Raw genomic sequence first — 13,958 nt, forward strand, 5'->3', positions numbered from 1 at the left:
GGTACCACTGTACCAGCTAGGAGAGGTTTAAACACCTGTCCCACTAATGAATTGACAAACACACCCACCGTTCTTTTCAAACACTTGTTAAAGATAATAGTGTATGAAGGTGAAACAGGATAGCCATTTTGCAAGCAATAGGTGAAGTAGGTTTGGGTGAACAAAAAAGGAAAAAAGTGCATGGTAGTTCAACACAAGTTCATTCAACTCAGTGGGTGCTCAGGTGAAGAACAAGAGGACATACTCTTGTCTTCCAAATGTACCTTTACAACCAGTAATGAGGCCTCTTCTTCTGTATTTTAACAAAGCAGTCCTGGCAAGCAACAATTCTGAATAGAGGAATATCAGATAAAATTAATGCTTAACCATTTCCCCCAGAGGTAGTGTCAGTGGTTGGCATATTCAGGCAGATGAAGAGGCCCTGGAGTGCCCCAATGCTGACTCCTGATCTGCTCCTGAGCAGGTGAGTCAGTGGTGGGATGAACAGCCCCCCATGGTGTTTTCACCTGTTCTTTCCCTCTGCGCTGAATTCGTACAACAGCCCAAAAGACGACAGGAGAAGAATGAGCAAGTGATGGCTGTTCCTTGCTACTACTGTCATCTACTCACATTCTTGTCTATATGGAAGAGTTAGCAGGTGGCAGAAAGGAGGAGTCCTGGCCACCTGTCCATTCTCTTGGCGAGGGACCACACTGTGCTGAGGAACACAGGAATAGAATGATGCATCAGCTACATGGCACATCTAACATCCTGTTCTCACAGTCTAGCATTCTTTTCTCACAGTGGGCAGCCAGAAGCCTACAAGTTTGACATGAGTGCAAGAGCATTCTGCTCACCTGTGATTGCTAGTAGCTGGTATTCAGGGATGTGACACCTCTGACTGTGGAGGTAAAACATAGACCTCATGGCTGGTAGCCAATGATAGCCTGGTCCTCCATGAAACGGTCTAATCTCCTGAAGCCATCCAAGTGGGCGGCCATCACTGCCTCCTGTGAAAGATAGGGCCATAATTTTAACATGTGCTGTACCAGGTGCTGCATGAAGAAATTCTTTTTACCTGTCCTGAATCTTCCAACATTCAGCTTTACTGGATTGTCCACAAATTCTGGTGTCATGAGACAGGGAGAAAAAAATCCGCTCTTTTTTTTTTTTTTTAATACCATGCACAATTTTATAAACTACTCTCATGTCACTTGCCTTTCCTCTGAACTAAAAAGTACCAAACACTGCAACCTTTCTTCATAGAAGAGTTGCTCCATCCTCTTAGTAATTTTGGCTGTTCTTTTTTGAGCCTTCTCCCAACTCTACAATGCCCTTCTTGAGGTGGGGCAGTAAGAACTGTACACAGTATTCCAAATGTGGTCACACCATAGATTTGTATTATTATAAATTTATTATTTATATCCCGCCCATCTGGCTGGGTTTTCCCAGCCACTCTGGGCGGCTTACAGCATATATTGAAACATAATAAAAGATCAACCTTTAAAAACTTCCCGATACAGAGCTGCCTGTAGTAATAATAATAATAATAATAATAATAATACAGTGGTACCTCGGGTTAAGTACTTAATTCGTTCCGGAGGTCCGTTCTTAACCTGAAACTGTTCTTAACCTGAAGCACCACTTTAGCTAATGGGGCCTCAACATCAAAAAAACGAAGATCATGGCTACTGGTCCCATCACCTCCTGGCAAATAGAAGGGGAAGAAATGGAGGCAGTGAGAGATTTTACTTTCTTGGGCTCCATGATCACTGCAGATGGTGACAGCAGCCACGAAATTAAAAGACGCCTGCTTCTTGGGAGAAGGGCAATGACAGGCCTAGACAGCATCTTGAGAAGTAGAGACATCACCTTGCCAACAAAGGTCCGTATAGTTAAAGCTATGGTTTTCCCAGTAGTGATGTATGGAAGTGAGAGCTGGACCATAAAGAAGGCTGATCGCCGAAGAATTGATGCTTTTGAATTATGGTGCTGGAGGAGACTCTTGAGAGTCCCATGGACTGCAAGAAGATCAAACCTCTCCATTCTGAAGGAAATCAGCCCTGAGTGCTCACTGGAAGGACAGATTGTGAAGCTGAGGCTCCAGTACTTTGGCCACCTCATGAGAAGAGAAGACTCCCTGGAGAAGACCCTGATGTTGGGAAAGATGGAGGGCACAAGGAGAAGGGGGTGACAGAGGACGAGATGGTTGGATAGTGTTTTCGAGGTTACCAGCATGAGTCTGACCAAGCTGCGGGGGGCAGTGGAGGACAGGAGTGCCTGGCGTTCTCTGGTCCATGGGGTCACGAAGAGTCGGACACGACTAAACGACTAAACAACAACAACAACAACTGCCGCCGCACCGCTGGAGCACGATTTCTGTTCTCATCCTGAAGCAAAGTTCTTAACCTGAAGCACTATTTCTGGGTTAGCGGAGTCTGTAACCTGAAGCGTATGTAGCCTGAGGTACCACTGTAATGGCATTATTATACTGGCAGTTTTATTTTCAATTCCTTTCCTATTGATCCCTACCATGTAAGTTGCCTTGTTCACAGCTGCTGCACCCTGGGTCAACATCAAGGTTCCTTTCTGGTTACTCACCACCACTTCAGACCTCATGAGCGTATAAGTGAAATGAAAATTCTCTGCCCCGGCATGCATCGATTTACACCTGTTTTCACTGAACTGCATTTGCCATTTTAACGTCCATTCATTCCGTTTGGAGAAGTCCTTTCAGAGCTCTTTGCACTCTCTTTTTGCCTTAAAATAAAGAGAAGAGAAGCCTACCAATGGTCCACCAAAACCTAGAGCCAGCTCTCCCCATTTTCCACTCAAGATCTCCAGAATCAATCATCACCAAAACTGAACACAGAAAAAGTAAAAAGTAAAAAAAAAGAATGACAAGGCATCTGATGTATCATCAAACAACACTGGGTCTAATGTAATGCAACATGGTTTAGTTGCAGCGCACCACACTAGACTTCATACCTATTTTGTCCTCATAAAAAGGCAAGAGATTTGCAATAACTCGGGTGGCATAAAACAAAAAGGAGTGTGTAACACAACATGATTTTTTAATATGTAGCAAGTCAGCAGTAATTCAACAAAATTCTATTGCGTCCCAGCAATATTTTTGGGTGCACTAATTTCTTTGCATTCTTTTTCCTTTTCTATAGGTCGGCTATCATATTTATACACATATCCAAAACGAGCTGATTCACCAGAAATGAAAAATGCAATCAAATGAATTTGCCTCTTATTAGCAGATTTGAGAAAGCAGTGTGTGTCTAAACTGCCCAAGGCCTATTTTCCCCAAAGATTCAGGAGAATACAAGAGTACTATATGACTTTGCACCATTTAAATGTTATTTTATTAAATATTTCCGGTTCAAGGTTTCATTATAACAAAGCTATGAAGGTTCTACCAACATTCAGAAAAAAGCCTAACTTGATTTCAATTAATTCTCTATCATGCAAAATTTTTGCATCAAACATCTTCCATTTCTTGTTTAAAACTTGATATAATATTATATATAGATGCTTACATTAACCCCATAAGAGAACATTAAGAATGCTAAAGGTTTATAGCTGTGTTGGATAATGGCCATACCAAGCTAAGGTTCTCATTAAATTAGAACATGTCTCGAGGACTGTGCAAAAACAAAGACAAAAAACTTCAACTCAAAACTGTTCCAAAAAAAATATTTTTGAAAGATGCAGATACTTAATACAGAGAGGGTTTATCATTAATAATCTTCAGATAAAGAGACAAGGAAAGATCAGACCTAAAAGCATGCAGAATTTGTCATTTTTAAAAAGCTGCATAACTAATTTCCTGTTCCCCACTTCGTGGCTTTATTGTTAAAAACCTGAATAAAATTATCAAGGATTTTCTTTGTCGCCTCACTCACTAAGCTTAGTGCTATCTAAGGATTTTTTACATTAAAGGTCTCACTTCTACTTGAGACAGCATTCCTTTTCTCCTTCACCTGGCTCTAGACGAGGCTGAAAAGGGTTGAAGGATTTGCGCAGACAAACCTCGCAAAGGGTAAATTCCCTTTGCTGTGCTGAAGATAAGCTGTGATAAATGCCGTGGGACTGAGCTATCAGCCTTGTTAGCAGTAACAGAAGCTAGGATGTTCACTGCAAAGTAGAAAACACATTCCTTCTGTTCCATGGGATCGTCGCAACTTTCTGTTGTCCTAAAACTCCATCAAAAGGTTGTCTTCCTGCTATTCTGCTTAGTCCTTTATAGGCAGCAAAGGGGTGGAGTGTAATATAATGGAATCCCATATTCTCAAATTTAAGTGACCATACATGCAAAAGAGATTTGGTGTTCTCCGTGTCTAGAAGACAGGGAGTCAATCTGAACGTCAAAGTTTACCGGGAAGGATTCTATCCCGCTTCTACTACATAAAAATGGGTAAAACAATGGCCAAGGTGTACAACTGTCAAACATTTTCTATGTAGGGAATAAAGAGCAATGCTTGCCCTTCTTGGTGGCAAGGGAGACAATTGTGGCCAATGCAAACTGGCAATCCCCTATATGGGTGTGTTGGGTTCCTAGTTGTAACTACAGCAGAAACTGGAGAACCTTCTGCATAAAGTAAAACCAAAGTTCTGACTCAACGTTTAACTGAGTAAACACACCACCACAGATGATAGGAGGGAGAGAGATTAAATAAAATAAAATACACCCAATGGAACAACAGGAAACAAAGCTGTGTCAGAGGGACTGGGCTAGTGGAAAAAGCACTTGCCTGAAGTCGCTGGCTCCCTTTGCTCATTTATCAGAAAACAAATAAAACTGGGAAACCAGCAAGCCCCATAGTTACAGGGGTGCATATATATATTTATATATATATAGAATCTATTTCAGTATAAAACACAAACTAAGTTACACACCATACAGGAAGCTAACGCATGTGTGTGTGCAAAACTTCAGGGCAGGATGTTAACACAAAGCTTTTCAACTGTTTCCTAAGCAGCACATATTTCGCAGCAATCTGGATCCCATCTATTCTAAACAAAACAAAATCAAAACAAGCCATTCATGTACCCTCTTCCCCCTAATATCATTTGCTCTTAAACTTTGCCCTTATAAGCTGATTTCATGCCTCCAAGGAGTGGCTGTTTCTGAAAAAATAAAATAAAAATCAGTGCACCTCTGAAGAGCAAGCTCCTACGCTATTTAATCCAGCTCACAATTGTTCCTTAAAACATTCTTGTTCATTTTAACGCAGTCCATCAGTGGGACCCAGTGGCCGAGCAAACGGCTGGCTGCTGCACATCTCCACCGCTGACCCTTGGGCTCAAGTCAGTCTGCTGTATGGCAAAGGGCTGAGAAATGTCCTCCTTCCACCTTGCCCCCTTTTCTCCACGCTGGCCCCCGAGAGCTCGCCGCCAGCCACATCTCGCCGATTAAAGCTGCAGCATAGCCCGGACATGTTAGTTCCCACTGTGCCTTCACAGAGCACAGGTTCCAGCATTTTGCTGCCTGAGCTGCTTTCTCTTCCCCCTTCTTTGCTCCGGTTCCGAAAGATGCTCCACAGCTGCTGCCCCATCATCAGCCCTGGAGAGGAGGCGCTGGACACTCCGTCATGGATGATGATCTCTTTTCTATACAAACAATATGGGTTTCTCTCTTGAGATTTAAAAGACACCTTCGTACAGCAGAAACAGACACGATGGATCCATGGAAAAACAACAGAAAGGCGGCAGCGCCCGGAGCATCAGATTCATGCAGGGTTTCGTGCATTTGGCTGCTGCCGGTTTGTAATTCATTTTTTTTTTTTTTAAACGTCAAAACGAACATGACCGTTGCTGTAATTCAGGCACTCCAGAGCTGCTTGCTGAGAAGATATTGCCCTCCCGCCGAGTATCTCCGAAAGCTGCTGCAGTCAGAAAGAGGAGACGGATTTGAAGGGTGGGAAGACAGAAGAAAATGTAATAATAATAATAATAATAATAATAATAATAATAATTTTTATTTATACCCCGCCCTCCCCAGTCAAGGCCGGTCTCAGGGCGGCTAACAAGCAATAATAAAAACAAGTTGAATGAATACAACTTAAAAACAAAATTAAAATTCAACATTAAAATATTAAAATGTAGCCTCATCGCAGGAGGAGAAAGAAAAAGAAAAAAGAAAGAGGGGGAGGGAATCAAATTGGCTCCAAGCCAAAGGCCAGGCGGAACAACTCTGTCTTACAGGCTCTGCGGAAAGAAATCAGATCCTGCAGGGCCCTGGTCTCAAGAGACAGTGCGTTCCACCAGGCCGGAGCCAGAGTTGAAAAGGCCCTGGCTCTGGTTGAAGCTAATCTAACTTCCTTAGGGCCCGGGACCACTAGGATGTTGCTATTTATGAACCTTAAGGCTCTCCGTGGGGCATACCGGGAGAGGCGGTCCCGTAGGTATGAGGGTTCTAGGCCATGAAGGCCTTTAAAGGTCAAAACCAGCACCTTAAACCTGACCCTGTACTCTACTGGGAGCCAGTGCAGCTGGAAAAGCACTGGGTGAATATGCTCCCATGGCAGAGACCCCGTGAGGAGCCTCGCTGCAGCATTCTGCACCTGCTGGAGTTTCTGGGACAGCTTCAAGGGCAGCCCCGCGTAGAGCGAATTACAGTAGTCAAGCCTGGAGGTGACCGTCGCATGGATCACTGTGGCCAGGTTAATGGAACAGCTGACATTACCCAGCAGCTGGCATAATTAGGCAGGTGTTTTTTTTTGGGGGGGGGTCCTGTTTTTGCAAGCTCCCATTAAGTATTTTAACTTGAGTTAACTGTAATCTCAGCACTGCATTTAGTGGAAGTCAAGATTCCCCAAGAAGGGTGGTGCCAATGAAATGTTTAACCACGGTTCAAGATTCAGTGGTGGAAAAAGACCAAAAGGAATTCATGTCAAAGAGAATGAACTGGGAGATGGGTTAAGGTGCCTTTAAAATGCAACCAAACTGTAGTACTTCACTTGTGCACAGAATTGACATGTTCCTAGATGTATAAAAATATAAATGTATTAACAGCATGAGCAGATTAACTACGCTGTTTATCATTGCAGATGATATCAGGAGTAAAATGTTGGAACAGGTTGGAACAATTTATTTCCTTCTTATCTATGTGAATACAGGAAGTGAGGGGATCAAGTCAGGAGCCAAGAAATGTAGGCTTCAGTGTATGGTACATCCTTCTAACCTGTAGCATTGTAACAACCAGAGGTTGGCTCCTTCCCTGGAACTAAACTGCTATAAAACTAAACATATATTTACTTTATGACTTTCAGCCTTGAGTGCTTTCTGTCTAAATTAAGTATCCAACACTCTTCTGAAGCTGTCAAAGCTAAATCTTCAACAATTCCAGACATTGGGACACGCAGCATTTTGTGCATGCTTTTGCCCAACACAGTCTTCAACAGGAGACCATGAGAAACACCAGGCATCGATAATAAAATTCTGGCTTGGTGAATTTCTATTCTTGTAGACAGGAGGGAATTCAGCACTGAGTTAGCCTGCACCTCCAGGGACTGGAGACGTCTTTTGAGGCAGCTGGAACCTCCCACCAATCTTGATGGCCAAACAATGATAACCGTGAAACAACACTAAGGGGAGAAAACTACATTTGTTTTGTTCATCCTTCTCCTTTGCCTTTTCCACCCCTACCTGATAGGTCTGACACCTTCAGCATGCTTTGCGCTTCACTGCTGGAAAAACAGTAGTGAGCATTATCTACTTAGCCAAGAGATTTGAACTGCCATGTATCTTTGCAAGTTCCCATCCACAGGTCTCCTTGGTAAGGCTTCCTCTGCCGTATTATACTTCCTCTTTGTACTGGAGAGACTTTCCTGGCCCAACATACCCATCTTTCAGCTTCACTGGAGTGGAGCTGCTGGGGCCCCAGAGCAGTGGTAGTGGACATTCAGCCACTTGCCGTCACGGCGGTGCCAAACACGGGTTTCTTCCGACTGCGTGGTGCGGGGTCGGCCTTGACCGTCGATATACTGTGTCAAGCGGATGTAGGCAATGCAGGCTGCGTCATCACCAATAACGTGAACGTGGGGGTTCAGGATGGTGGTGTGGATTGGCTTGCTGTTGTTCTTGGACAATACTGGGGAGACATGTGAAACAATGAGCATTCTCCCTAACCTCGCAAAGAGAAACAGGTTTATTTCGTTCATTACTTTGGTCACTTCCCCCAATAGATCACATGTCTTTTGGCTTTCTTTCCATCCCAGTCAGACCATAATGAAGCAGTCCGACCAAGTGCACCACAAAACCCCTTCCTTTTCCTAATTGCTTCTATGCTCCAGTCCCTCCAATAAATTTCTTAAAATGAATTAATCTCAGGCTCCTGGAGAACCAGGTTACTTTTTTTTATTATTACACTGTGAACCTAAAGGATTCATTGAAAATTGAAAAGGAACATATATATATATATATATGCAACACCAGGAAAAGTTGACTGCTAAGGAGAAATAAAACAAACATAAACAACATGCAGAGAAAGGAGCCATCATTTTTCTCTGCCTGCCTCTGGGGAGCCTTCAGAGATTCCAACAGTCAGAGCTTGCTTATAAGTGGCTATCTTTCAAGTGTTGGTTATAGCACGGAGGAAAGGACCTGAATCTTGCTTGATACTATTATTATTTATTCATGTATTCCCGGTCTTTTTAAAGAAGTAGACAAGGTGGAGTTCACATTTGTGTCCTGCTACGACCCCCTCCCCTTTTCTTTTGCACATTGATGCTTATTTACAGGGAATTTCTGTCACCCCATACCTCTAATGGGTATTATATTGTATATCATTATATATCATATATCATTAATATTCGAGCAAGGGTGGAAACCAAGAGTATCTTCAAAACCAAATGGTTGATAAATCAGATGGTTGTGAAATCACTGCTGAAGAAACCCTTTTTTTGGAATCTGAGGATTTTAACAACTAATTGGCCAGTCACAAATATCCACTTCTGGGGCTGCTATGAATCTTCGGACACTGCTGAATTACACCAATTATCAGGATTCATTTCACTCTAGTTTTAGGTGTGCCATCAGCACAGAAATTAATTGCCTTGGTGTCCCAAATGGAAGGCCCATATAAGGAGAAGCTCTGTTTGTTCTTCTAGATTTTTCTGCAGATTTCAATACCGTCAATCATGGTATCCTTATGGACAGGCTCTCAGGGTTGTAGTTTGATGGTGTATCAGGCAACTGATACAAAAATTCCAATTAAAAGAAAAACTAAGAGGAGAATTCTGGAGTGCAAATTTCCAGGATAATACACTGCCAATCTAAGTCCAGAGATGGTCTTAAAACTGCAGTTCTTTCCTACCTAAGCAAGCAGGGTCAAGGGTAATTTTGGTGTTGCCAGTTATCTACCACTCACAGTTCTCAAAGTAAAACTTGTGGAAATCCATTCCCTCCACGAGATTCCCCAGTGCTTCAGGTTCAAATGAGGTTAATCCAGGGTCACAGATCTTCCTGCAAGAAACAAAGTACAAAGGATCTCATTGGTATCTGAACCTACAGCCTGTGTCAATATAGACTGTTTGCAGCATGCATTTTTGATTCAGAGGGCTCCCCAACCAGGAACAGAAAGCTGAGCTTCCTTAAGTATTATAACCTATTTTCCTAAGCCCTAAGCAATCTGAGGCTTCAAGGCTAGGCACTTGCTGCTGCTGCTAACTTCTCATGAAGTGGGAAGCAGATCTTAAGGGAATGGAAGCAGTCTTCACATCTTAGGGTGAAAACACTGATTTTCAACCCATTCTCTAAAAGTTAAAAGTGCTTTTACTCTTCTCCCACATACATGCCCAATCATATTCATTATCATTCCCACATTACAGTTTACAGTCAAGTGCTCTAGGATTGAACCCCAGACATTTTGCATTCCCTCCCAGCCAGCAGCTTTAAATTATTATTTACTTTCAAATTAATCAACTATCTTTTCAGAGAAGAATCTGTCTAAGGGATGCAGAACTTAACAGCTAATAAAAAATTACTAGGTATGCTTTGTGTTGATGGGATGTTGCTGAAAGGTGGTTTCATTCTGACCACACTTCTTGTGAACTTTTTTGAGCTTTTGACTTGTCCTAGCTCCTACCCTCTCGTGAAATGAATCAAACTGGGAGGAATCAAATCATGCCTTTCAGAAGAGAACACTCATCTCCTCCTGAACAGTTTGATGGAACACAGCTGGAATTCATATCTATACATGCCTTTGTTCCTTATCAACTTCATATAGGATGCTGGCTTCCCCCTACTTTATGACAGCCCTTTTAGCTTCCTAGAGAATGTGCCGCCAGGAAGAGTTTGCAATGCATTATGGGGGGAAAGAACACTAATCACTGACTTTAAGTTCATATGTTGGGAAAATAAGCTTGTTTGCTTGTGTTTATGTATGTGCATGCTTGCACACACTCCTCTATGCAACAGAGAGTGCTTATTAGTATTCACCTCTGCATTTCTGCTAAAGTAGCTGCATTTATTAATGTAAATCAGAGAATCTTTGGCCCTCCAAATGTTGTTGGGATCCCAACTCCCATCAATACCAGCCAGAATGGCCAATAGCCTGGGAAAACAAAAACTGGAGTCAACATCTAAGAGGCCACACATTCCGCACTCCCAATGTAAATGCAGATTCAGGTTCATAGACAGCTCTGTCCATACTTCCTTTCCTGCGTAGTTAGAACTCTTTAATTTTAAGTTGTCACCTTAAGGTAAAGGACCCCTGATCATTAGGTCCAGTCGTGGCCGACTCTGGGGTTGCGGCGCTCATCTCGCTTTATTGGCCGAGGGAGCCGGCGTACAGCTTCCAGGTCATGTGGCCAGCATGGCCAAGCCGCTTCTGGCGAACCAGAGCAGCGCACAGAAACGCCGTTTACCTTCCCGGCGGAACGGTACCTATTTATCTACTTGCACTTTGAGGTGCTTTCGAACTGCTAGGTTGGCAGGAGCAGGGACTGAGCAACGGGAGCTCACCCCGTCATGGGGATTCAAACTGCCAACCTTCTAATCAGCAAGTCCTAGGCTCTGTGGTTTAACCCACAGCGCCACCTGTGTCCCTAAGTTGTCACCTTAGAGAACATTTAAAACTGCCCATACAGCAGCAAATACACAAGCACACCTGCCATATTTACATCCTACTTCGTTCATGTAGTAAGATTCCATATAACCAAGCTATCAAACACCAGAACATCTTAAGTTGAGACTAAGGCCTAGTTTTCACTTAGGTGGTAAAACTGCATGTGGGCTGTGTCGACTGTAGCTGAGGGTTCACATGGCAGAATACAGAAAAGTAGAATACCACAGAGGTCAGACGAATAACTTTCTCTCCAGCATACTAGTTTTCTGCTCGCACAGATTTGTTTGTATGAAGGAGTAGGCCATTATGTGAGTCCCCCCCCCTGCATTGTGAAGTGGTACAGCCCAGTAGAAATTGACTTAGCCTGACGGTAATTGCTTCATGTTATTCCTAGATTCACACCAACAAGTGTGATCCTCATTGCCTCTATCAAACCACAGCAACTAGAAAGACTTGTTATTGCCCTCCCTCATAAGCAACACAGATACTGGGATGATTGATAAACACTTGACTATTGAAATTCATTTATTTTTAATATGACTTAATAAATATAATGCACCAAAACTGTACATGTATCAGACTACTTATATTTACCGTATTTTTTGCTCTATAAGACACACTTTTTTCCTCCTAAAATGTAAGGGGAAATGTGTGCGCGTCTTATGGAGCGAATGCAGGCTGTGCAGCTATCGCTGAAGCAAGCAGAGCAAGAGCGAGAGCTGCGCAGAGCCTCTTGTTCTGCTGGCTTCCCAGCGAAGCAGGAGGAGGAACGGAAGGGAGCCCTTATGGAGCTCTGCTGGCTTCAGCGATAGCTGCAGAGCTTGCTCTGGCTTTTCAGGGAGGTGGGAGAAGGGATGGAGGGCAGCCCACCAGTCCCTTCTCTCACCTCCTGGAAAAGCCAGCAAGAGCCACTCTATCTTTAAAGAGCTGCACCGAGCAAGCCTGTCTACGGCTCTTGCTGGCTTTTCTTGTTTTCCTCCTCTAAAAATTAGATGCATCTTATGGTTGGTTGCGTCTTATAGAGCGAAAAATACAGTAAGTTTTTGCTATTTTCTTCTCCCCTTCTCCACCTCACCACCCCATGGTTATGTCTTCTATGACCCAAATTATCTGGCTTTGAATGGCCAATTGAACAGCAGGCCCCCGCCCTGTGTTTCTCCACTTACGTGTATGCCTCGAAGTCTCCGTTGTTGATTGCCTCAATCAGCTGCTCCGTTATCTTTATGATCTCTTGTTTACGCACTGGAGAAGGGAATAAAAAAAAAGAGGCAGCTTTATGGCACATGGGAGTTGGGACAAAACATATGGCAAGCAAGTGCTCCCTTCCGGAGATTCAACAGAGCAGTGTTCGCAGCAGTGGTTGCTCTCTTGAATTCCAGAACAGCAGTAATGACAGCATATTGGAAGGAATGGAGTCTGGAAGATGGAAGGAATGCAGGAAGAAGGGAGAAGGCGGCAGTTCGAACAGCAGCACTGCTACACCAAGAAAAGGCTCGGCTCTAACAATCTGCGCAGGATTTATGTGGAGAGCCCCAAGGATCACATTTCCATTACACTGTTTCTAAGGTGGAAAGACCCACTGCATCATCCAAATCTACTGCAAGTATGATGATCCTGACCTCAATCATGGTTACAGCAATGGCAGCAGGGCCAGGAGCTCAGGTGCTCCCTCTGCCTCTTGAGCAACTTTCCTCTCAATTTTCCGTCCCTTATTGGGTGCCCACTGTAACAAAGGGTACTTAATGCAAAACATGGCTCCCTCATAAACCGAGGAGTGGAACCATGCTTTGATGTGGGTGTGCAAACCACCGTTTCCAATGAACCTGGTCTGCGTTCACTGTAATTTGCACTGGCACATACAGAGAATACCAAGCCATTGCTAAAAGATGCGAAGGAAAGAATGTGAGAGTCATTCCAGAGGGAACTCAGGGAAGGAAAGGGTCCCTGCACTGGAGGTTTACAAATTGCATTATGTTTGCACTGGGCCACAGAAGTCCCTCACTTCTTTGAACTGTGGGCATCAGTTCCACAGATCCCCAAAGAGATGAACAAAAGGATGACACATTGACAGGTCTACAGAAACTGCCTATAAATGCCTGTTTGATGGCTCAAGCCATCCTTTGCCAACCTAGTGCCCTTCAGATGTTCGGGACCAAGACTCCCACCAGCACAGGATCCAAAACAGCTCCTGAGAGCCTTCCTGTATCAAGATGTTGTGCCCATGAAAGATTCCTAGCTCTAGTATCACCTTCCTCTTTCACCTGACCATCTCTCATGACACAAACCACCCATCCATCTGTTAGCTTGCTGCCACCTTATTCACATCTGCTCCTACTGAGTAATTATATTGGATTATGCCTTACTGTACCACTATCAAATACTGCTATACACACTATTTGTAGGAATGATTCTGGCATAACGGAACCTATTCTCAGCCATACAATCAGCCACAGCTCCGGTGGTCTCACCAAGAAGTGTGAACCATCAGGTTGAATGCAGACCACCAGCCATGTATTGTAGCTTGCCTGGAATTTTGCACACAACCTTGTGGGGTTTTTTTCAGTCTGCATCATGCACTGACATATGCTGTTTTGTAAGTGGGTGCAATAACATGTTTTTCAATTCAGGTAGGTAGCCGTGTTGGTCTGACACAGTCAAAATAAATAAATAAAATTTAAAAATTGTCCAGTAGCACCTTAAGAGACCAACTAAGTTTGTTCTGGGTATAAGCTTTCGTGTGCATGCACACCACTTCAGATAATGTTTTTCAATGTTTAGTGGGATTTTTTTTTTAGGCTCCAAGTCTGAGCTTGTTCCAAAATGGCCATGTGTACAACAGAATGCCCCTGGGATCTGGCTTTCAAATGTACACTGTCTCTGTATATTAATACCTGTATAAGAG

General features: G+C 43.4%; 1 protein-coding gene across 19 annotated transcripts in view; it reads right to left on the reverse strand.

The window, feature by feature from the left end:
- Window positions 1-3,029: 3,029 nt before the first annotated feature.
- The window catches only part of CAMK2G (calcium/calmodulin dependent protein kinase II gamma), a 164,907-nt gene continuing 153,978 nt past the window's right edge, over window positions 3,030-13,958 (reverse strand). For 18 of the 19 annotated variants that reach the window (XM_079975224.1, XM_079975222.1, XM_079975220.1 and 15 more), the window contains 4 exons: window positions 12,223-12,298; window positions 9,359-9,453; window positions 7,832-8,080; window positions 3,030-5,873 (listed from right to left, as the gene is read on the reverse strand). In XM_079975224.1, coding sequence (XP_079831350.1) covers window positions 7,845-8,080; window positions 9,359-9,453; window positions 12,223-12,298 — 407 coding nt within the window. In that variant the 3' untranslated portion in view covers window positions 3,030-5,873; window positions 7,832-7,844. The remainder of the gene's footprint in view (window positions 5,874-7,831; window positions 8,081-9,358; window positions 9,454-12,222; window positions 12,299-13,958) is intronic. The other variant, XM_079975217.1, reaches the window with a different exon arrangement.

This window comes from Podarcis cretensis (assembly GCF_951804945.1).
Source record: "Podarcis cretensis genome assembly, chromosome: 5".
NCBI classification, from domain to species: Eukaryota; Metazoa; Chordata; class Lepidosauria; order Squamata; family Lacertidae; genus Podarcis; species Podarcis cretensis.